Here is a 25,423-nt window from a genome sequence, read left to right as displayed (position 1 = left end):
TGTATAATAGTCAGTATCACACCAGAGCTTGTTTAAAAATGCAAATAAATTTGTAACAGACATCCTTTTTTTTGTAGGACCTACTGCAATACTGACCTGCATCCAGAACATCGCCACCTCACTCAGTTAAAAGCTATTAAAAAATACCTCACAGGAAAAGAGCCATTATTGCAATGTAAGTACACTGACAGATAGGCTCCCGGTGCAGGAACGTAGGACTTGTCCATGTGTTATCTCTAGTTTTGACACATAGCAAATGGAGAAATAGTTTTCTATGGGCTCACATGCCTTTGGTACCATGACCATGTGTGAGAAGACTGCAGGAGCCCACTTCGGCCCTAGTTTGCAGCTCGGGCAGTCCATTCTACTGTCATTGGCATGAGAGAGGCCCTTAGACACGCCAATGATGAACAGGACAATGTATCTCTTTGAAGTCCGAAGAGACACACATAGGCTAATGGTCGAACAAAACAAAGATATCTACTACTACAAATGAACATGTGTCAAAAATGAGTACAAAAATTCTATTTAGTTTACATTGACCTTTTGCTTAAAATAAAATGGTGTTACGTAATATGTTTTCAAATTCTATTAAGGCATCATTTGCTCCCTTTTATATAAAAAGTATTTTTTAGTTATCAACCTGTTATCATTATAGAAGGATTACAATAAAGTTTACCCCTGAAATGTAGATAACACAGGATCGCACCTTTCACAATAGCTAATGGTCATAGCTACCCTCTAGCCACCTCCTGACCTGGGCATACAGCCCTCTTACCAGTGGCGGATCTAGAAGCTGATGGGCCCCAGTGCAAAGTCTGTGCCAGGCCCCCGACTATAATGTTTATAGTAATAGTCTTCTCATATGGGAAAGTGACACCATAAGGGCCCCCTAAACCTCTTGTGCCCTTATGGTGTCACTTACATAGAAGTTATCAAGCTCTGCCTCCTAGAATTCTGCTATTTAATAGTTGCAAAGTAAAGCACCTTGCACACAGAGATTTTATTATGGCAGTGTGCTACCCGTAACACACCCTTTTAACACGGGTAGCATACAGCCACATTCACTTCAATGGGCAATACGGTCATCCATTTGAATGGCTATATTGCTCACTATGCCATGTAAGAGCTGTGTGTTCGCTCTGATACATTTAGGACATGTCCTATCTTTTGCTGGATTTACAAGGTGGCCGTCTGGCTTCCTATGTGAAAGAAGGGGTGAAGAGTACTCACCTCTCCCCTCCTACAACCAGCCATATGCTATGCCCAGGTATAGCCCGGGTGAACACAATGCAGGGAACCTAACACTCACTCCTTTGAAAATTAGGTGTTAAAGTAGGTGTGATTCACCTAACTATCTGTCTGTACACCAGATTCAAGACATGTCAGCTGCAGGTGTTCAAGGAGAGCCCTCTTTATACACTGGCAAAACCTGGGTATTAACCCTTTGCAAAGTGCCGGCAGTGGTAAAAAGCCGGCAGCATGTGGACGCCCCCTCTTGGTTTAGACCGTCAGGGAGCAATGATCTGTCTCCATGACTGGCTGTATGTTTTCTGATAAATGATCTATAATATCAAGTACCCTAGGGGTGCTGAAAAATAGTAAAAAAAATCACCCCCCTTTCCCTGGAACTATAAAAATATACAGTAAAAATTATAAACATCCCAAAATATCCAATCTATCAACGTTTAATAACAGCTATTCACGTTGTTTAACCCCGTAACAGAAAATACTGTCCAAAATCCAAAATTTTTTTCCATATTGCAACATATAAAATTTTTTAATATAAAGTGATCAAAAGGCCGTGCAGTCCTCAAAATGGAAGTATTGAAAACAACCCCTCATCATGCAAAAAGTGATACCTCAGGCAGCTCCGTACACCGAAGTATGAAAAAGTTATTGGAAAACTAAAAATCGCAGATCAGAAGTATTGGACTAATAAATGTGCTATATATATATCAAACAATATTGTGGCATTTAATACATTTTTCAAATGATGCCAATACAGACTCCAGCAAAATGGGACTTTATAAATTCTCCATGTGATAAATCCATCCAAAACGAGTCTTCTAAACTCCCCAATTTCCTATTCTCTCTGTGATTGCTGTAAAGCAGATTTCTGAGTTGTGAGCCTCACCTATTGTGAATAGGGGGTCCTGTGTTATCTGGATAGAGCTGGAAGCCATGCCATTCTGCATTTTGTAGAAGAACAATAACGTTAAGTTCTGTGGCCTGGATGAAAACTGCAAGATTTCACAATACTCTTAAAATATAGTAATATAGTGATATGAAAAAATATATAATCTAGGCTTTTACTGTGGCTCTTCCTGGTGCAGGTGACAAGGAGCTTATACAAGAGGTTTTATTTGATGCTGTGGTCAGCGCCCCCCTGGAAGCTTACTGGACCAGCTTGGCACTAAACAAATCCGAGTGAGTACATGTCAATACAGTATGTAGAGTATGGCACAATGTAACCCTGATGTATGTATAGCAAGTCAATGGAAATAAAGAGAAATCCAAGATATGAGCTAATTCTATGTTTTTCTATTATCTAATAGAATTGCATGCTGTAAGGAGTATTTGAGGAATAGGCACATTTCTTATTCAAATTGATCACTAAAATATAAGCTAATGTGTAATTAGTTGTTGTTTAAAATGTTGCTCCCCTTAGCAGAAAAATGCTGTGACATACAATATAATGAAGAATTAAATTGCTACTGGCCCTTTAATCAGTCCTGTGACTTTGTCCCTGTGGAGGAGACACAGGACAGAAGATGGCCACTGGTCACATGCCCACATCACGTCTCCTGCACCTGCCTGGGCGGGTCATCTGATCATCACTATGTTTGGCTGTAGTCGGTTGGTTGCAGTGCATACAGTATAGCCAGTGTTGTGGTGAGAAGTCATCTCAGTGTGCAGTGATGGCAGTTACACATATGGTAACAGAGCAGAACAGTCTGTTTTGTTATTACTGGCAGCAGAGCATAAGAGGGAAGAGCTGTAACTGAGAACTGAGGGATCATGGGACTTGTAGTTGTAGATGGCGTCCATCTTGGAGATAACTCCGCCTACTTTAGAGAGCCCAAAAAATGTTGTGAAGCAAAAAAGCTAACTATATAAGCTCCATTTTGTGATTAATAACATTGAGTTTTGTTATATTCATGTTTTTATAGCATTCTGAGTTTTTGTTCATATTCCCGGTATAGCCCTTTAACAATGACACAGTAGGGTTGGGGACTTAGTCTTCATCTCAGGGTTAGGTTGTAGCTTTTAGAATGCTTAGTTGTACTGAATTCAGTAAACAGTGGTATCCATGGGTTTCTGGTTTTGACTCTGTTAAAGGCAGTGGCTTAAGTATAATTATAACCCACTTTTAACAGGAAGGAGATACTCCAACCATTGAGAACCCCACATGTCATGTAATTATGGATAACTGACCACTAAGGTTTACAGTAACTAAAGTGATCCCAGTATTTACGATTACTAGTAGTCCTAGCTGTTAGACCCCCACGATCACTTTGTTACCACTGTGCTGTGGCCAGGTTAAAAAAATGTCATCTTAGGCCAAGCCCTTCCAGCTCGCAATGAGAATTTCACAATAAATACATACTGCAAAGTAAACTTAGCTCAAAACAAATCCCCAAATGACCAACATCTTCTTGGAATACTCTGTGCTTACTTTAGTAGCCTGAAACACTTCACCCAAGAGGAGGTATTCCTGATTACTGTAGCACAATGTGCATAGAGCAATATGAGAAGATGATGGCCATTTTAAGTTAGATTGGAAGAGATGGAACCAGAAAAATCTAAAAGAAGGGCAACACTTACTCGTGCTACAAAATATGTTTAAATACAATATAAGTGGGCTGCTCACCCCCGCCCCTCTGCATAGGAACATATGGCGCACGGCGCCGTAACACGGGAAAAGATAGGACATGTCCTATCTTTTCCCGGGCTATGGAGAGGTACTGTGCCGCACATGTGCTGCACCGTTCCACTCCCGTACAGTGCCGTGAGCCCATAGACGTATATCGCCCATATATATGTCAGCCGTATAAACGTCCCCCATACACGTGTGTGAATGTAGCCTAAGTTTGCAACATTCTGCCCATTGTATATAGATGGATTGATGAGCATTACAAGAGGTTGTCTCAGATGTACTGACATCATATTGAATTTGTTTCACAAAACAGAAATTGGTTTCTCCTCCTTAACTCAAGTTTTTCAAAAACATAGTTTAGTAATGACAAGAGTCATGGACTAGTAGCTTATGTTGATAATTGGTTATACTTCAAGGACTGCAAGAATAATACTTTTTAATTGCTTTGCCTTTTATCTAAATTTTATGCAGAAATTCGGACAAAGATGTAGAAATCGCTTTCCTGGGAACACGCACTGGACTTACTCGTGTCAATCTCTTTGTGGGGCCAGAGCAGCTCACTTACAAGTAAGTAATAATTAATGGTTTTGTCCTGGGGAACAGACTAATATGAGCTTATAATCAAAATGTTTTATTCCCGAAGTTGGACGTATACTGTTATTAAATTCTAAATTCCAAACAGGAACCAACAGGAACTATATGCCACAAAAGAGGAGCAGCTAAAAGAGAAGCTAAACAGTAAATTGATTTAGTCTTATCTGTGTAATACTTAATTTCTCCAGTGGGGGCACTGTAAGGAGCACTAACGATTACCCTAAATTCTGGAGGTCTTAACAGCAAGTTACTTTATTATGTGACTAAAGAAGCTGCAATTATACCTTCACGTACAACATGTAGGAAGAACAGACAGAAGTAACAACAGGAATATGAAAAACATATTTATATCCAAGGATTGTTACTTCTACAGGTAAACTGAGATAAGTTCTCACACTGCTGTGCTGCTAGCCTTAAATTGCTTCACAGCTCCTGGTCTTTGTTCTGAGTGACAACTGTCATTACGGGCAGTACGGTGGCTGAGGAGGGCAGCACGGTGGCTGAGTGGGTAGCACTTCTGCCTTGCAGCACTGGGGTCCTGGGTTCAAATCCCACCCAGGTCAACATCTGCAGAGAGTTTGTATGTACTCTCCGTGTTTGCGTGGGTTACCTCCCACACTCCAAAATATACTGTTAGGTTGTTTAGATTTTGAGCCCCAGGGACCAATTTCACATGCTTTGTGCAGCGCTGCATAATCTGTGTGCGCAATATAAATATAGAATTATTATTATATTGAACCACAAGCCTGGTACAGCTTTTCATTAGAGCAAAGGGGGGAGGGGGTATGAAACAATATATAAAGCTAAGAGCACAGCTGTGTGAGGACACATTCCCTATGTGCAACATCCCTGCCAACTCAGAGTTTAGGGTCTAGTGTTGCAAAATCAAATCCCTATCCATGCAGTAAGGTTTTCTCTATGGCCTGATCGACCTAGAGGGGCCTCAAGTGTTTGGAAATGGTAAAACAGCTGGTAATGCTCTGCCTGAGAAAGAATATGTAAGTTTGTGACCAATCAGATGTACTGGTACAATGCAAGGAGACAGCTGGTTGGATAATAAGCTTGCCACCACACAAGGGGAGGTTATAAGACTCATTGTGACTGAGAAGCTTACCCACTTAGCTTTTCGGCCCAGGAGGTACTGAGAAGCACATGTGTCTGTGGCACGCTACCCTGACACACTTAGCCTGTCTGGACACCAGGCCAAAGCAGACATCCACCTCCAGGAGTCTGTCTTACTCTGCTGCTGAAGCAGCCAACTTTCCTCTCCAGTCTGAAGCCACCTTTACCAGGCTGTGAGCCCCTCCTTTAAAACAATATCCAACCATCCATCTCAACCCCGTTGAAGTTATTGCTGTTGTGGCCATTCCAATAAAAGAACTGTAAGTTGAATGATAAACTCTGCCACCTGAGTGATCCCTGTGCAAGGCTTTTACCACCACAGGCACCCCATTCAGCACCCCCAGGGATCCCATATCTATATTGGGATCTGCCCAAGGGAGAAACCTGCCAGGCTGTGGATGAGGCCTCTGTTCCCTGGCACAGAGCCAGCTACTCAGATACCCAAGCTGGGCTTCCCCAAGCCACGAAAACCTTAGGCCCTTGTGTGGGAGGTTGCATGTGCACATAAAGATACTACAATGCTTGAAAACAAAGCTATTTTTCACAGTCCTGCTTTGAAGAATGCTCACTCGGTTATGGTACCCAAATCTTAAGGGCCGATGTATGGTCAAAACTGGTGGTAGACTTCAGATCCCTTGAAAATCCACCAAAACTTTAAGCTGAAACACTGCAACTTGGAGATTCTGAAAACATAATAGATTTAATAGTATAATCCTAAATTGTTTTTTCTTATAGCTTTCAGATGTCAAACTTCCAGTTGTGAAATTGTCTCTGGAGAATTTATGTAATGCCATACTCATTGTTTAGTTTTTATGTTCTTGAGTTTAGACTGAGATGTTGCTTATTCTCCCTGACCTTGAGCTTGGGGCACAGCGTTTTTGTGTTAGGTTGTTTGTAGACTTCTCTTTGTTGCTGTGAATGTGGCGCTCTGTGGTGTATGGCTTTGGCTTAACTTCCCATCTGCTGCAAGTCACTGGGCGACGTCCCTAGAGTTGTACAGAAATTATTTATATTCCTGCACATTCCTTCAATGAAAAAAATTGGAGGAAGGGAGATGTAAAAGGCTAATCTAAGCTAAGCAGTCCTATTATATGTGTCTTCAATGTATTTGAGGGAAGGTTGAATACTCTCAGTTCCATATAGAACCCAATTCTTATCTAATTGAAACCAATAAACTGAATTGACCGGACAAAAGAAACCTATTGGGATCTATTTCAGACTAGGAACCATCTTTTCTCATGTAATATAGTGTCACATATCCAAACTTCTCAGTGTCGATCGGTCATTGTGTCATCAAAGTGAGGAGTGGTTACTCTCTCCATCACATGGCACCCAATCCTAGTTGAGTTGTGCCAAATTAACTGAATCAACCAAATATTCTGCCATGGAAAAGACACTTTTTATTACCTACTACACACTAAATACCAAGTGATCCAAAGAGCTACTTTAGTGTCACAGGTCCGAAGTCCTCAGCTCTGATGGTCAACACTAGCTGTGTTACCAGCACCATGAAGCAGGTACTTTCTATACTGGAAAACAAGCCACATGCTAATGATCTGGGTCAACCCATTAGAGATGTAGGTTATGTGACCAAATCTAACACTAAATACCAACAAATAACAGGTTTGGCAAGCTAAAGAAGACACTACTACTTAAATAAAGCCACCATCAAGCCCACACCTTCCAATCCTTGCCCATCATTTGACTTCTTATCCTTCTGCATCTACCTCTGCATTGCTTGTGGTGGTTCCATTAACCTACTTGATGATGAGACAGTCCTACAATATCTGCAATACGTAAACCACTTGTATCAAACACAGGGTAGTAGAAAGGATTTCCTTCACCCAGGAAAAGGTCTCATTTTCTTGTGCTGTAAATTGAAGAGCTCTTGAAATAACTCATGAATACCCCTTTAATGGTATTATTTCTATTTTGCTTATTGCTATGACATATTTTTAAGTCATGCCAAATAACACACAAAGAATAACGTGACATTTTCTTCTGTTTCAAGAGATTTTCTCACATCTGATGATAGAGAAAGTATATACAATGCCGATCACTTCCCGCTGTGGTACCGCCGAGCTGCAGAGCAAATTCCCGGAAGTTTTGTGTATTCCATTCCTTTTAGTACAGGTCAGTATCGATCTATCTATAAACGCTACTCTTTTTGCTTTTTAACTGTATAATTGTCAATAAATTTCTACTATATTATGTTTGTAATTTACACCTGTATCAGTGTCACATTACACGTTAGAACCTGACATGTTTACAGAGACAAGCAGTGCTGGTTAGTCCGCATGGGCTGAACCCGAACCTGAAAATTCTTCATTAGGGATAAACGGACCTGTAAGTCAAAGTTCAGGTTAGTACCGAACTTTGCCTATTTGTGTTTCCCGGACTTCATTAGCAGTCAGGTTCTGGTCTGCCTCAAACCCCCTGCCGGCTATTGGTGCCAGCTAGTGTTAACTGTTTAAATACTGATGATAAAGTGGCTGACAACATTTAAAGTGATTTTGGGGAGGAACGGCACTCTCTAATGATGTTACAGGGAGTGGAGATTCTTCCCAAAATAGCCGTGCTGAGCCATTCCAGCACGCACCACATTATTTCGAGTGGTTCTTGAGGAGTGGTCCTGGTTTGTTACAGAATATTTGATATTCAAAACAGTAGAAATTAAAATGTATATGAAGTTTTAGGTATTACACATTTAATATAATCTTAAAACATATTTTAGACTTCTAACAATCCTATCATTTACAATAGGGGGCACATTATCTTTAATTATGTAGTTTAAAAACAAAGCACAGGCCCATTCAGGTAAAATCCTGCTACTGGATTATTAACTGGCTACGGTTCTAGATTTTAAGTTATAATTCTACATTGGATAAGTTTTTTGGACTTGGCTGTAGCTGGTTGGATTGACAGTTCCTCGCCCATGGTCAGTGGTATCAGTTCCTAATTCCCCACAAAACTCTTTGGGGGTATAACTTTTTGGCTGTATGATGAATTTTTTTAAACTGTGAATTCAAAAAGTTTTAGAATTGGCAAAATCCCAAATTTTTCTTTAAAATTCCTTAAATCATTTTGAGCATCCCCTTCAATAGTTTTGGTTAAACCTGTAGGCTGGAATATATAGTGTATGTAAAGAGACATACACTCATCACTCTCTACTACACCAGCCTGCAGCTTAGTTTCCATTAATGTGGTTAGAAACCAAGCTACAAGTTTCCCCAGCACGGCTACTACATGGTGGACAGAACCTTCTGCTTTTGGCTTGTACATTGTAATTTTACATTACTGGAAACAGCTGCCAACAGAATTCGCAAACTTCCTGGAAAACTTCTTAAATTGACTTTTAATGATTTGGCCCTAGTGTTTATGAAATTCTAGAGTGCGAACTCCAATGGGACAGCAATGGATCAGAATGGTGACCAATTACTTCTATATGACAAAAGATACAGAAGTAGATTTTGCAGTTATAGCCAATGTTTCTGTGTGCAGTAGACATCAGGAATCTTCAAACGATACAGTTATTTTAGTTTTTCACTGGAATTTGTTTATTTTTAACTAAGCTATTGCACTTTCATGCTCATCGATAGCTCCAACCAACTCATGATAAACAGAACTGACCACACAGAATTTCGACTATCTAAAGCTAAATTGAGGAAATCCAACACAGCCATCCCAAGGTTGCATTTTCGACTTGATTGCACATAACAAGAACATCATCTTGTTTGTTTCAATTGCTTTCAGATGTAACTTGTTTTTTTTTTTCCTAAAAGAATTATTGAATCATGTACAAAAACTGTCTCGCTGGTTTCGGGTTAGAGAAGGTAATAAAAATCTGAATTTCAAATCTTTTACATTTGTTAAGTCCATTTATGAACGTTTTCCAAAGGAAATCCCAACCAGAGAGAAATCTGCAGCAGACGAGTTTTTGACTTCTTTGCCATATTTCCTCAGGGTGTCAACTCCACATTTGTTTTATTGTCTAATTGATTCATTCTGCTCGAAAACATGGGATCATCATTAGCGGCAGATGTATTAATCTCTCCATTGTTGTCTGACTGATGGGCTCCAGCCTTGTAGACCATGACTCCAGGACACTTATTACACGGAGAATTCAGATATTGCTTAGTTAATCTGTATTGTAATATTGGACCACATTTTGAACATGGAAACTAAATTATCTCCATATTCAACATTTTATTTTCATAAAAAATTTCACACAAACATCACTTCACTAGATGTTTTCCGTGAAATATGGATTTTAGGTCAATTTTATATCCAACAAATGATTACATTGTATCTCATATCTTACAAGAAAAATAATTTCCTCCTAACACTTTCTCATGTTCATTGCTCCATGTGTCTTTTATCTGGACCCTCATCCTCCTACTTCCTTCTTATAATCTCCTCAAACACTACAGCTGCCGGCCTGTTACTCATCTTCCACTGTGACCCGTCTCCTGTCTTATATCCATGCAACATTCACACATTAGGCAGAAAATTTTCCCCATCTATAAACCATCTGTGAGGTTATATGTTTTCGCTCAATAAAGTTTTATATGACCATTAAAATGGACAAACAGAATGGAGCAGAGTGACTGGCGTAGAACCTGTAGATGTCAATTTCGAAGGGAATTTTTGGGTTCAAAGTTGATCAGACGTTTCACCATTTATGTCCTTGCAAGCCATCTATCCCTTTTGGAAGTATGTTTTTCCAACTCCTTACATTTGTCACTGGAGGTATGGAGTTTCTAAACCACAATCGGTTTTCCATTGAACAGGGATGCCGAACCTAAGAAATTTTCATATTTTTACATTTCAACCCTTACATGAAATTACAGACTCTTATTCCAGTTTTCATGTTGCCGTAATCCAGAATAGTTTCTAATTGATGGCAGTAGAACTAATGAAATAGTATTGCACTAGAGAACAGAGCCAACTGTTATCATGAAGAGACTAGTCAGGATTTGACAGGCCAAAGGATGAAACAAGGGGGTAGCTAAGAACGAGTCAAGGGTCAGACCAAGAATTGAATAACCGGTTTCATGCGAAGTATCCAAAGACCTGTTGAGTGTTTTTCAAGAATGAAACCTTGGTTAAGGTAAAAGAACAGAATTCCAATTCACTGGAACAGGAGCCAAGAGTAGCTCTGAATTCAAAGGCATATACCCCACCTTCCCTGAGAGCTCAATGTGTGGGCTATGATAAGGAGGAGAGCTATGATTGTGTCCAGCAAGGCCTTGGTTGATATTGGGACCGGAAGTAGGAAATTATATGATTGCCAATTCTAACAAATAAGTATAGTGAGATTTAGCCAATACATTGGGATAATTATCCTGGATGATGTCTACAATAGAACTGGAAATTTTCTTATGTTATGTTATGTATATGTTTTTGGTAAAATCGGACCTTTACAACATATATTTTTAAAAATTATTTTTTATCATGTTGCTTTTTTCATTCTCACTCTTTATTTAGTTAAAATTTTTCCATTCAACCAATTAAATACATTTAATTACCCGGTCTTGTCGCGATCCCAGGCTGTTGCAATATCCAGGCTGTCCGACGAGGATGAAGTCCGGCGCGATTCACCAAGATCGTGCGCCTGATATCCTGCATTTGTCGTTTCCCTGATCAGGTCCGCCGGAGTTCACCTTCTTCTTCCCAGTGTATGTGAGTGCATGTCTTGCAACACAAATTGAATTGTTAAATCCCGCGCGTAGTCCGAATCCGTCGGATCGTCCAACAGCCCGCCCCCGGATTTGTGTTGCGTGAAAGCCGGCCCGATTGGACACAAAATGATTGCGTGCGACACAATCCCCAGCGTGAATCCCGCTGGGAATCCCACCGGAAATACGCTGTGTGACCCTTAGTAAATAGACGTCTATTCACAAGGCCAATAAATAACAGCTAAAAATAGGTACATATAAAATATATACATTTTTGATATAATATCACACAACGTTATTTTTTTGACACTCTATTAACTATTGACACAACTATTTTTTGGTGCTTATTGTAAAGTTTCTAAACTTTGTTCTACTGAAGTCTTACCATGTGTGTATATGTTCGTCAATACTTGATAAGACTATCAGCTTGTCCATAAAGGTGTCTGGCCTTGAAATAATCCAGATCATAAAAATTTGTTCCTGGCTTCACTCAATAGGATATTGTATTTTATGTTTCCAAATCACTAAGTTTTGGAATGAGGATAACACAGAAAAAAAAAAATAACAATAAATGTACACATTGAATATCATAACCCTCCCCTGTGAGTAGCATCCTGACTCAGGTCTATGTGTTTATTGTATATCATCATTAATATAATTAATTCATTGTAATGGAAATCATTGCCTGCTCTTGGCCGGTTCACCAATGTTGAAACACTTAAGTTTGGTGGACAAGGCACAGAGATTGTTGGTTGAAATGCTACAGTGCAATTTGAAATTAGACAGAGGGGCTGGATTAATTCCCAATAGCTGACACAAAATGTAGATTTGTTTTAAAATGAGAACAGAATATTTTTGGGCACGGGCCACGGGTTCTAGCCAGCAGTAATGAAACTCATTCAGAGGTTCTCCCGTCAACTGGCTGGAATTTAGTGCTACCCATTGACCTGAAATGAAATTAAAAAACAACTTTCAGACATGACGACATTGTTGGGATCATAATTTATAGCATCCCTTGGTCTTTGTGGAGAGAAAAGATGGGATAGAGGCAAGAGCTTGTGCCGAATAAATTGCTTAAGAGAAATGTTCTTATTGCAACAGTTTGAGTAGATCTTATCCTTGGAGTCCAGTAAAATATTACTCTTTCCAGAAAATATATAAAGTATTAAGAGGCTTAAGAGAACGCTACCAACAAACAGACCTCACATTGACTCCATCTGCAAGACTCAGTTACAAAAATCTTCATATATCTTATAGCTCATGGGATCTATACTTATTATAAAGTTTTATTCACACTTGAATTGGAACTTCCCATGGCAATTTTGGCAACAATGGCTGCAGTGGGGGCTATCTATCCATCAAAAGAATAGAAACTACCACTAAGCACTCATTGGGGCTAATTTACTAAGGGCTCCGCGGCCGCACTTTTGCCGGGTTTCCCGAAATTTTGCGTTTTGCGCCGAATTCCGCTGGGAATTCCGCGCCGGCTTTCACGAGACAGAAATCGGAGGGCATGGCCTTTGGACAACCTGACAGATTCGGGAAAAACGCAGAATTTAAAAAACAAAATGTGTCGCAAGAGCAAGCACTTACATGCACCGAGAAAAAGCAGGTGAGCTCGGCGCAGCAGCGACACCTACTGGATATCGGGCGCACAACCTTAGTGAATCCCGGCAGAACCCAAATCCACGTCGGACAACGCGCCGCGAGATCGTGACAGGATCGGGTAAGTAAATGAGCCCCATTGTCCTATACAAGTCATGAAGGTCCTTAGAATTCATCAACTGTACCAGAACCATAGACGACCATACCATGCCCATTGGTTGAAAGCTGTAAAGGGAAGAGAGAAATGATACTCCATTAAGGACCCAAAGAAACTTGAGATATTGATGAGAGCACAAAGACTGTTTCATGCTCCGGAGGACCCACAATGCACTTTAAACTAATAAACTTTCGTATAAGTTCTATTGCACATTATAAGTAATTGCTGGTGGTCACAGTACTATTACGCCATATGAGTTCTTTTAACAAAAAGACATTGTCCAAAGTGGACAACCCCTTCATATATTATCCTCAATCTCGTTAAATTAGGATAACAAACTGTTTTTCTCGACAAGTTTTGGCTCTTTATATCTGTATAGTGTCCTGAAGTAGTTTGAGTTTTTAATGTTTCCTAAAGTTTCAGAAGCCTTTAAGATTGAAAAATGGGACAGTGTTACATTTAGGCAGCTTAGAACTAGAATATTATGCATCTGATATTTCACAGTGGTTTCTTCTTCTGCTTTTATTTTCTATAACTTTAAGCTTTTTGAATTAAATTAAACCATTGTAATTTCGAGCATCTTATGCCCAACCCCCTTTCTTGCTAAGCCACACCCTATAATAGAGTGGGGGGCAAAATATAGGAAATGTCATCTTTTTTTTTCTTTTGCTTTTGTGGAAATGAAAGCATAGGCTCTACTGCACAACAAGAAAACTTACATCTCAAGTTCTCCAATGTTGTAAAAACATTACAGTAAACTTTTACAACTTTTACAATTAATTAAACTAATTATAAAACTAATTTACAAATTTATAACATGGGATGATTGGACCCAGTGAGGCTTGGGTTTAGCCAAGAACCTTAGAATTAGGTTTGAGTTTGGAACCCCTGCTATTTAACACCTGAGATCGGTGCTGTCACCAATCGCAGGTGTTTACTTTTTTGCATGTAAGGTTTTCCCACCTATAAAGAATGGAGAGGTTTGAAGTGTTTATTGTATGTACAATTCAACTATGAGAGACAGAATCTGAAAATAAGATCCAGTAAATCACATTGTATGATTTTTTAAGAATTAATTAGCATTTTTGTGCCCAAAATAAGTATTTGATACCATAGAAAAACAGAACCTAAAATTTGATACAGAAACAAGTTACAGAGGTCAGATGTTTCATGTATTTCTTGACCAACAAAAATTGCGTGGTGCTGCACCTTCCCTCTTATGAGCTGTCCTTAACTGTCCTAGATGGATCCAGCAAACATCCACTATTCAATAATCCAGTAGAATAAAAACTCTTTTGTGACCGGAGCTCAAAAACGAAAAAGACGATCCATGCACGTTTCCTCCTTATTTGTGCACCAAACACAAGGGATCACTTTCAGGGATAAGTCACCATTCAGACCAGAAACCGTCAATATTTTCACTCCTGTCCTAGTCTCCTCCACTCACTGTATATAAGAGACATATCCAGGCATAGTGTAGACAGTTTCAAACTTTTCAAACTTTTATTTCCAGTTCTACTTACATATGTAGATAAAAAATGCGCATATCACAAATAACTCCACGAGGACGCCAATCCTTGCCCGACCCAGGGTTTCGCCTCTTTGCTTCTTCCGGGGCTCCGGAAAGTGATCCCTTGTGTTTGGTGCACAAATACCCTTGTGTTTACCCTTGTGTGTACCCTTGTGTGTTTGGTGCACAAATAAGGAGGAAACGTGCATGGATCGTCTTTTTCGTTTTTGAGCTCCAGTCACAATAGAGTTTTTATTTCTTGACCAAGTTTGAACTCATGGCAACAGGAATTTTAACCCAGTCCTCCATACAGATCTTCTCCAGATCTTTCAGGTTTCAACTCTGTTGCTGGGCAACATTGAGTTGCTCAGGTTTGGGGATTGGCTAGATCACTCCAGGATCTTGAAATAATTCATATGGAGCTGTTCCTTATTCGCCCTGGCTGTGTGTTTTGGGTCATTGTCATACTCAAAGACCCATCCATGACCGATCTTCAATGGTCTTACAGAAAGAAGGAGGTTCTTTAATCCTCCCTTCAATATGTAATAGTCCTATCCATTTGCAAAAAAACACTCCAAAGTATTATGTTTCCACTTCCTTGCTTCATGTTTGGGATGGTGTCCTTAGTGTAGTACTTGTTCCTCCAACCCAGCAAGTGGAGTTGATACTAAAAAATTATAGTCTCATCTGACCACATGACCTTCTCCCATTCTTCCTCTGGATCATCCATATGGTCAGTGAGAAATTCAAATGTGCCTGGACGTGTCCTGGCAGGGGGACCTTTCAAACCCTGTATGATTTTAGTACATGACGGCTTAGTGTGTTTCGAACGGTAATCTTTGAGACTGTATTCCCTACTGGCTTCAGGTCATTGACCAGGTCTACCTGTGTAGTTCTTGGCTAATTCCTGACTTTTCTCAAAATCATCCTTACCCCATGAGGTAAGATCTTTCATGGGGCCCCATACCGAGAAAGACTTATGGAAATCGAGTGTTTCTTCCATTTTTTTAATAATTCTGCCAACAGTTGTAGTCTTCTCACTAAACGGTTTGCCTATTGTCCGGTTTGTATTGTCTTGGTTTGCCATCCAAGCCTTGTGCAGGTCTACAATTTTGTCCCTGGTGTACTTAGACAGCTCTTTGATCTTGCTCATGTTGGAGAGGTTGAAGTTTGATTGAATGTGGGGAAAGGTGTCTTATATACAGGAAACAAGTTCAAATAGGGGCAATTAATATGGGTAATGAGTGCAGAGTAGGAGGAGCTTCTTAAAGAAAAGCTAGCTACATTCCATGTAAAAAAATGTAAAATTCATTATTTTTTTTTTATTCTTTCCATTCTTCGTAGGTGTGAAAACTTGCGAAATCTGTTTGGGAACAATTATGTTCTTCCCCCACTGTGTATATGAAATTCATGTCTATTATTATACTTGCAGTAGATTTCAATTTCTTTTTATAACCTTTTCAATGTTGACCTATCCCTTTAAAAACCCTCCGTGTAAAATGCACTTTTAATAATTGCATTTTCTTATTCGCTCCTCTTACCCATAAACCATCACCGTAATCTTAATTTCCTTGCTCACTGACTTCACATTGGACCCTTACCCGTTATCAAAACGCCATAAATCAGTCTCATTTAGAAAGTTCAGCATTTTCTAAAGAATCTTTTACTAAATTGTAATGTTTAAATTGAGAAAATTGGTTAGTAATTTGCAACTGTTAATGGGCAGGGCTTGCAATTATCCAGCATCTGGTGAACTGAAGTGCCGGGTTCCTGGGTCTTGTCTTCCAGAACCGCATAATAAAATCCCAGTCTTCAGTGTTCTCATTTCAGTAAACTTTTGATTCTGCAGCCAAGACATCTCCATTTGAGAATGTCCAGATTATGGAGAGGATGGTGTTGTTAAATAGATATAATGTTTTCATAATTTGGCTAAGCAGACTATTTGTAATATAAATCACGTACAGTACAAGGAATCAGCCAAAGGCCAATGTGTATGGAGATGGGCCCGGACCTCATGTCAAGTCAGAATTCTCACTGTACTACCAGTCATTAAATTGAGTTTAACAACTTGTGTTTCTGTAATGTTGCAATAACCCAAAAAGTTCTTAGTAGTTTTGGAACATAAAGTTACAGATGTGCGGAGAAGAGACTAGACTCGGGATGTAAACTATTTAAAGTTTAGTAGATACAGGACGATTTTTTATAAGATTACACTTTAATCTTATTTAGTACTAGCTGTAGCCCCCGGAGTTGCCTGGAGTAGTAAATAACCGCTCTTAGCTATAACTGTAGTCATCTGAGATGATCTTATAGTAGATGGATGATGATTGCAGTTTTGGATGTGACTGGAATTTATTATGGCAAGGAAAAGACTGCAGCTCTACATGTGACTGGAGTATCTAACTATATATATATATATATATATATATATATATATATATACATCTCATCTAGCTATCTGTATCTATCTATATTTCTATCTATCCATCAATCATACTACCTCACATATTACTTCACATCATAGTTTATACGGTTGAAAAATGACATATGTCCATCAAGTTCAACCAAGGAAGGGAAGAGATTGGATGAGGAAGGGATTTAGGGGAAACATTTCTATAAAACATTACCGTCAATGTAATTTGGGTGTAAAAAGGCATCTAGACCCTTCTTGAAGCCTCTCACGAAAGCTATATCTATATATGAATCATATAACCTCACATATTACTTCATATATTACCTCTCACATAAGCTATATCTATCTATCATATTAACTTATATTACCTCGCACAGTACTTCACACCTTACCTCACACATAAGCAGTATTGCCTACAGTAACCAATTAAAGCTTAGAGCTCATATTAATGACCTGGGGCAAAATAGAAACTGAGCTGCGATTAGATGCTAAAAGCTGAGCTGTGATTGGTTGCTTACAGCTGCAGCAGCCAGCAGACAAAGGCTCCTGAAGTTGGTAGTTAATAAGTGTATTTTGGAAAGTACCTGGTGAAAATTTTGGTTCACATCTCGTCTATGACGAGAGTCTTGAGTTTCAGTTTTTTCCTCCCCAACTTAAATTATTAACTTATAAATGTTTCCATTTACAGAACTGTATCAGGCTTGTTTTCCATTGGGACATCAGGAAGCTATCTTCAGTATTGTGAATATCTTTTTTTTGATAGATCAGCCATTTCTGGGTGCGGGTGCATTCTATGGACTGCAAACTGATAGCTTTGTTTGCTTTTTCTAAACTCCCTTGGTTAGGGTCCTACCTGGCTTAGCAACCGGTTGGCACCCACTGTTGATGTTACATTAGGCACATTCCAGATCTAAGATAGATGGCAGTGCCCATTCTGCAAACACCCCTTCTGTTTGGAGAGGCCCCCAGAAATAGTTGTATTTCTCATAATGAAACTATGTTACTACATGTTGTCTGCTGTTCTAGAATTGATTGAATTAATTGACAAATTGGTGATATCAGCTGGTTGGTCAGTTGCGAGTTAATTAATTAATGAATATTATTTAATTTAATTGCTTAAATAATTGTATTTGTTAATTAATTATGTTAAATGTATAAACAAAAATAGTGGAAAGCTTATTAGGTCTTACCAGTCTAATGACCACCAGACAATCTTGATGACAAAATATAATTTCACTGTAAGCACAAATGGGCAAACGTTTTTATAAAAAAAAATGGTAAGACTGGTTAAGCTGCAGAAATGTTTTCAATGTTTATTCAAGCAGAAAAGAAAACCTTAAATTAGAAGTAATGGGGAGGACATTTATCATCACTGGATGCCAGTTTTCGATGTACAGGCCCAGAAATAGTCGCAATTCCTGTTTTTTTCCTATTTACTCCAATTCCATTCCAAGTGATTGTGGAGGGACGTAAAGAGGCTCATGTCTGGCAGCCTCTGCACAAGCTATGGTCGGAATCTGGTGTTGAACTACCAAAGGCAGGTCACTGGATACATCAGGAGGGTGGAACCTCTAGATGCAGTGGGAGGGGAGGGGTTTTCTCCCCCATTAACCAGATAGAAGAAATAGTTTTTTTCTCTGTTCCCTTAAATAACACAGTAACACAGATCAGAAATTAGCATTGATCAACTTTAGTATTTTTCAACCTTATCATCTACTGTATGTAAGTATGGAAAAGCATAATTCATTTAGCAGTTTTTGCAGACATTTACATGATCATATAGCCCTTAAATTAGCACTCAATTAGTTAACCATTGAATTTTTTCCATTTTCTTAGCCAGTATAATATATACATACCGTATATACTCAAGTATAAGCCGACCCGAGTATAAGCCGAGACCCCTAATTTTGACAAAAAAAATGGAAAAACCTATTAACTTGATTATAAGCCGAGGGTGGGAAATAATTGGTCACATCCCCCCCCCCACACTATATATAGATTGCCAGCCCCCTGTAGTATATATCCAGCCAACCCCTGTAGTATATAGCCAGCCAGCCCCCTCAAGTATATAGCCTGCTAGCCCCCTGGAGTATATAGGCTTCCTGTCTGCCCCATCGAGTATATAGCCTGCCTGCCTGCCCCCTCGAGTACATAGCCTGCCAGCCCCTCCTGGACCGGCTCCATGACGTCAGCCGCAAGCTGACATCATAGTGTGTGCCGATGCGGCTGACGTCACGAAGACTGTGACGGACCAGGACCCGATGTCGGAGCCGCGATGGATGCCGAGAGCGTCAGAAGGTGAGTTCACTTGACGGTTTCCTTGACTCGAGTATAAGCCGAGTTGGGGTTTTTCAGCACATTTTTTGTGCTAAAAAACTAGGCTTATACTCGAGTATATAAGGTATTCATCCAACTTGAATCTGATAATACCTGCCAGCAAAACAAAAGCTATTGAAAAATTAATGAGAAAAATTAAAATGTGTTTAGCTGTTATATGTATAGAAACCTTTCTATATCTGTACTGTATCATATGTTTTAATAATTTTTTTTGAAGGAACAAACAGCAGTAAATATATTTTCTACAGTTTCACAGTTTCTGTTACACTAATAATATAAAATAAAATGTGATACCATTACAGTTTAAAATAATGGGGTAGAATGAGACCCCATTACTGTACCTTCCAGTCAGTTCATAGGATTAGATTGTAAAGATAAAAATAAAGTTTCTATACTTCTTTCTAGTTTTATGTTGTACTGTTAGCACAACAAAGTGTTTTATGTCCTTTTCTTTTTGGCTCTGCTATAAATATCAATATGGTCGATTCTAATGGTCTTCAGTCTATGAATTTTAATATTTGTCTCTTTATTTTTAGGTTCAGTAAATAGAAGTACTGTGGTAACAGCTAGTACAGCCATACAGCTACTAGATGATCGAAAATCACCAGTGGTGGCAGGTAAATAATTCAATAATCCAGACACTGAACAAAAATGGTCTCCTTATATTTCTGTATTTCTGTACTATTTTTTCCATTAAATAACTCTAGGGCATTTTTATATTTTCTTTTTTGAGGTCTAATGCACACAAACATGTGACTACTTTGTGGACTACAAACATTTTTCTTTGTTTGCAGCCTAAAAATTGTTTGTGGCCCAGTGGGTGAGTCAGCCTGCCAAGGCATGGTGGATGCATCAGCCATCGGCATGAGCACATTACATAGAAAGTAATGGGGCCTTGTGTTATCTGCAAAATAAGAAGCTAGCACATGGCCTTCTTACACGTTTGTTTTCATGATGCCTTATATGTATATAAAAAATGACAACTGGGGTTACTATTTGTTTTGTCAAAGGGGTGTGTCCAAGCATGACTATTCAATCACTGATTGGATAGTATAACTCTAGGAATAGGCAGTGCTCCACTCTAAAGTGAAAAAAAATAGAAAAAAGGCAAAAAACTGTCAACAGCAAGTAGTCAATAAGTTCTTACATTTTGGGAACAAAGCTGATTTCTAAGAATAGATATTACATATTTATCATTGTGTGGTTAATACAACCAATTACTACAAAAGACATGTCAAGAGAGATGACAGATCCCCTTAAATATTGTGTTGTATCGGATAACAAAGTGTTTTTTACGCTCAAAAACTTTTACATTTGATAAACTTCACAAGTCTCCGATGAATTCATGAATGCCACACACAGGAGCCTTAGCCACTGCGAAAACTTCACTGGAAAACAATTCTCCTCTGTATTGGTCTGGTAAACCAAAAATGACTTTTGGCCGCGTACATGTGATTCATTTAATAATAACGGTAATTGCGATACGTCGGTTTAATGCCTTAAATCTAGGAGTGTTTCTCCAATGCAATTACAAAGACATCTCAATATTTCATATTACCAAATTGCTAGTTTGGAGACCCCTCAAATTATATGGTTCATAAACCACTGAACAATATGTTCTATAATTTATTTGTACATAAAAAGTACAGCTGAATTGCAGATTGTCTGACTACTGCGTTGCATAATGTCTTGCTCCAAGTTTAACCTCATTTTCCATCGCTGCAGACTCACAGTTTCACATCTTATAACAAGAGTTATGACTCTGCTTTAGATTTTTGCAGTCATGGAAATGAGTGTTATACATTATATATCTTTTAAAATATGGTTAAAGGGGATAGTATTTGTGACGACTTGGCACCACCTAGGAAATGTCGAGATTGGTGCGATAAACAATTTTGAATAATGGATACCCATGTAGTATAGATCATTTCAATAACAGTTGAAGTGGCTAGTGGTCAGAAAAGTAATAATTTGATATAGTAGTATTAAAGGGGAATCCACAATCTGTGATTATGTTGTGTTGGGAGGTGAGCTGGTTATACTTCTCTTGATTTATTCCACTCAGGTACGGTACAAAATATCCTTTCTAGCATATTTAAAAATAATCTTATTAAGGTAATATGCAAATGAGCTAAAAAGAGTCTCTTTTTGACTGTTGTAAGAGTTATATTCCTCTACAGACGCCATCTTGGATCAAGCGGACGTCATTTTAGTCTTAGCCGAGGGTGCTGTTGACCACTGTCAGCCATATTGTAAAATGTCTTTTCATCTCATCATTCAAACATAATTTTGTTTGAATCTGCTGAGAGGCAAGTCTGTCCTTCACTCTTGTCCTATATTTTTGCTTCAGCATCAGCTTATCTTATGTTTTGGCTTGACCAAGCTTTCTTCTCAGGACTTTTAGACAGTGCTCTTTGTGAGAAATAATATGTAAAGTTCATCTGCATGTTTTGGGAAAGTGAATTTATGGGGAGATATTCGATATGGCCAATAGCATTGCAGTATTCTGGTGTGTCTTAGTGTGCGCTCTCGCCCCGGCCCCGGGGACCTATTTTTGGCTATAAAGGGTTCATTCGAAAGTCCCCTTACAAATGCATGCCGGGTGATTTAAGCCCCAGATAAAAATCTCTGACACTGTGATGAGTTATTTTTAGGGGCTGTAAGGCAACGTCACTCTGCACGACCCTTGGGCTTTATAGCAGCTAGCACCATGATTTTGCTATTAGTGGGGCCAGTCCCCACCTAATTCAGTGCTGGGACCAGAGATGGGTGGACGTGCCTGGCCACCTGGAAGTTGTCGAAGTAGAGCTTCTGTGCCCCTGTAAACTAACAGGGGTGCTGCACGGAGGACTGACTAGGTGAGTACAGCTTTATTTTTTTATGCAGCCCCTCCCCGTCCAGCTTGCTATTTTTTCTTACTCTTGGACAACCCCTTTAAAGACACTGCTTTTTTATCTTTATCTGCAGCTCACATTCCCATTTATGTCTTAAATGGTCTATACCCCAGAAATGATACATTCTGAAATGTCAAGATGAAACAACAACAAAAAATTGTAAAAGCCTCAAGGCTAAACATGACTTTGTCTTGATAATCCCCCCCATTGTTCATTCTGATCAATGTCATACATTTGCCTTATTGTTACCAGAATGAAAACTGTTCTGCGGCTTCCCATCAGGGGAAGTTGTATGGACGTAGCACATTGTTTGTATCATTCTAGAGGTCTTCTTCTCACACTGTTATCTGGAAACTTACATAGACATATCAATTCCTATGATGAGAGTCTTGGTGTAACATGACGCTTTAGGCCTGATGAAACATGACAGCAAGGCTTCACTTCTATCTGAGACAGCGCAAGCCTGTGGAGGTAACTGTGATGGATCACATCATGCAAATCTACTCATTAGCATTTGTAAAGATTCTGAATATTTATAACACCAGAGAAATCTGATCAAAACAACGCTTCTTCTCAGTATTCTGGTGCTCAGCTACTTCATTTTGTTCATGGTTTATTCTTTTAATCCCAGCTCATGATTTCTATAAGTGTTTGAGGACCAATAGCAGAATTGGGCCTAGATCTGTAACAATTTGTTTTTATGGTCCACTGATGATGAGTGAACACGACATTCAAGTACAGATTTGGGGTTCGGGCTCGGCTGCACAAAATATTGCCAGATTGGTGGTCAAAGAGCCCATCTGGTAAATGGACGCTGCTAGCAACTAACCATGGCTAAGGTTGGCCAGGGGTATCGAACTTGTATCTGCTCATCTCTATCCACCTACAACTTTATGAACACTGGAGAGATGGTAAATCTTTAAATTGTTGTGGTCCCACCCTGGGGCCCTATATTCACCAAAATGGGGATCCCACACCCCCAACCAACACAATGAGATGAGGTTGGAAAAAAATCAGCATTAGATCATGGGTAGAGGCAAGCAGACCCAAAGTGTAGGTTCATGTTTGGCATTCAGGCACGTTCCTCCTGACCTGGATATATTGTCGAACCTACACTTCAGATCCGCTCATCTCCACAGGTTCTCGTGATTTTCTCTTCATCCTGTGCTTACAGAGATGGAAAACAGTTGGGAAATTTACTTGACTACCTTCACTGGTACTTTGGTTAGATGTTAAATTCGGATTGTGGGAGGTTGTTTTGAATATACAGTAAGTATGAAGGCAACATTCAGTAGGTTAAAGTGGTTGTCATACCACAGACATTTATCCCTTATCCAAGGGATAGATGATCAGACTTTGTGCTGAGAACCCAATGATCAGGGGAGCACCAAAAGCCTTTCTGGTTGGCTAACTCTGTTGTTGCAGGGCTCTGGAGAAGTGACTTTGGTTGGGTTGATTAATGATGCACAAACCGGTTATGTCATGAATAATAGATCGGCTGCAGTTTTTGGGGCAAAGCTAAGATGTATTGGTAGATGTATAAACAAGGCCAGTTTTTCTCTTCTTAGGTTGTGATGAATGAGGTCCTATAAGTTGTGTCCATTCTGACCTGCTCCTTACTGACAATGGTTTGTGTGTTTTATATTCTCTTCATCGCCAGAAGCCCTTGTAAATATTATTTTGGCGATTAAGCAAAGGAAAACTCCAAATCCTGTTTTAAAATTGTTTCAAAAACATCAAAGAAATCCTCGGTTTCTCGAATCCTTTTCTAAACACAACAAGATGGTGATTAAAATGCAATCAACAATCGTGAATGGTTAAAATCTCGGAAAAGTCAACAGAATTTTCTCATTACCAGGTTACAAAACAAAGTGTCGCCAGCATAGAAAAACAGGATGAATGTGGAACACATTAGAGATAAAGCCCTTGGATAGTCTCAGGATTTTTGTCATCCTGTGCCATCTGAATTCAGGCCTATTCCTATGTTTGTTTTTTAACAGGCCTCAACAGTAATTAGCGATCATAGAGCCCGGAGCGCTGGAAGGAACGAGAACCCTCCATATAGACAATCACAAAAATCAACATAAAGTGACAGTATCACATTATACCAATGTTCAGGCTCCATTAAAAAAAAAAAATTAGAACTGTAAATATCTGACAATGGGCAGACATAACAATGGGTTATAGACAAAACTCAATACGCAGTTGTCCCATTTTTCTATTTTTATGAAAAGGAAAATATACCCAATAATAAAATGAAATAAAATAGCCAAATATGGCTTATATTTTCATAGTACTAGTTTTTTGGTAAATAAAATGCACATTATGTCATACATACAGAAATGTCCCCCACCTCAATGGGAACCTGCAAAAGGTGGAGGTTGAATTAACGTTGTGCTTTGATAGATTTTAGCTGCCAGCATGAGGACAGGTGCTTTGTATGGAAGATCGTGCAATCCCGATGTGTCACCATATGGCAGCCATCCAGGCATTTTTGGCATTGACTTTATTGTTATTAGGCATTGAAGAGTGATGACTATTTTACTGTGTTAATAAACCGGGACGGGTTTGATTCTAATATCCTATGGATATATACCTATACCTATGAAACGTTCTCTACAGATCAGTAACACAGATCAATTATCATAATCTGATGACTATGCGGAGATAATGGTGCTTTATATCATAGACGTTGTAATATTACATACTTGTTTCTTCCTGGGGATTGATTTTGTTGGAAATCCCTGCTCCTATTCCAACCACTCTATATCCCTTCAAAAAAGTCTGTTGTGGTATGTCCTATCATAATCAATGGTTGACTGGTATCTCCCCTTTGCAGATGCAGTGGCATTTAGTACCCCTTCCATAGCCTACAGAAAGGGGCAAACCACTGGCCCCCCCAATGATCATGAGAATAGGGAGCTTGGTGCACACATTAGTCCAGCACTTCAATCAGTCCCACAAAACTTCGGAAACCCCAATCTCCTTTAGAATCATAGAAGTAAGTGGTAAATTCATATGGGGCCATTGGGCACACTTGTGGGTCCCAATTTTGTTATCAGTTGTGATCTCTGCAGTCAGACTCCCAGCAATCAGATAGGAGGTAAAAGTATACAACCCATTTAACCCATATGTTAGTCCGAGCTTACGGACTGAGCACATTGCCCAGGACAGGAGTCCTTGCATCATACAGAAATATAGTGAAAGGAGTCCCTGTTCAACGGCTGAACTAA

At 39.2% G+C, this 25,423-nt stretch overlaps 1 protein-coding gene across 5 annotated transcripts in view; it reads left to right on the top strand.

Moving 5' to 3' along the window:
- CACNA2D3 (calcium voltage-gated channel auxiliary subunit alpha2delta 3) overlaps positions 1-25,423 on the top strand; it is a 597,379-nt gene that overhangs the window by 437,436 nt on the left and 134,520 nt on the right. For all 5 annotated transcript variants that reach the window (XM_072127891.1, XM_072127887.1, XM_072127890.1 and 2 more), the window contains 5 exons: positions 78-175; positions 2,337-2,430; positions 4,352-4,447; positions 7,608-7,729; positions 19,833-19,913. In XM_072127891.1, the coding sequence (XP_071983992.1) occupies positions 78-175; positions 2,337-2,430; positions 4,352-4,447; positions 7,608-7,729; positions 19,833-19,913 (491 nt within the window). The remainder of the gene's footprint in view (positions 1-77; positions 176-2,336; positions 2,431-4,351; positions 4,448-7,607; positions 7,730-19,832; positions 19,914-25,423) is intronic.

The sequence above is a fragment of the Engystomops pustulosus genome, chromosome 10 (genome assembly GCF_040894005.1).
Source record: "Engystomops pustulosus chromosome 10, aEngPut4.maternal, whole genome shotgun sequence".
NCBI lineage: Eukaryota > Metazoa > Chordata > Amphibia > Anura > Leptodactylidae > Engystomops > Engystomops pustulosus.
Note: the sequence above shows the minus strand (reverse complement) of the source record. Positions and strands in the feature narration are given on the sequence as shown.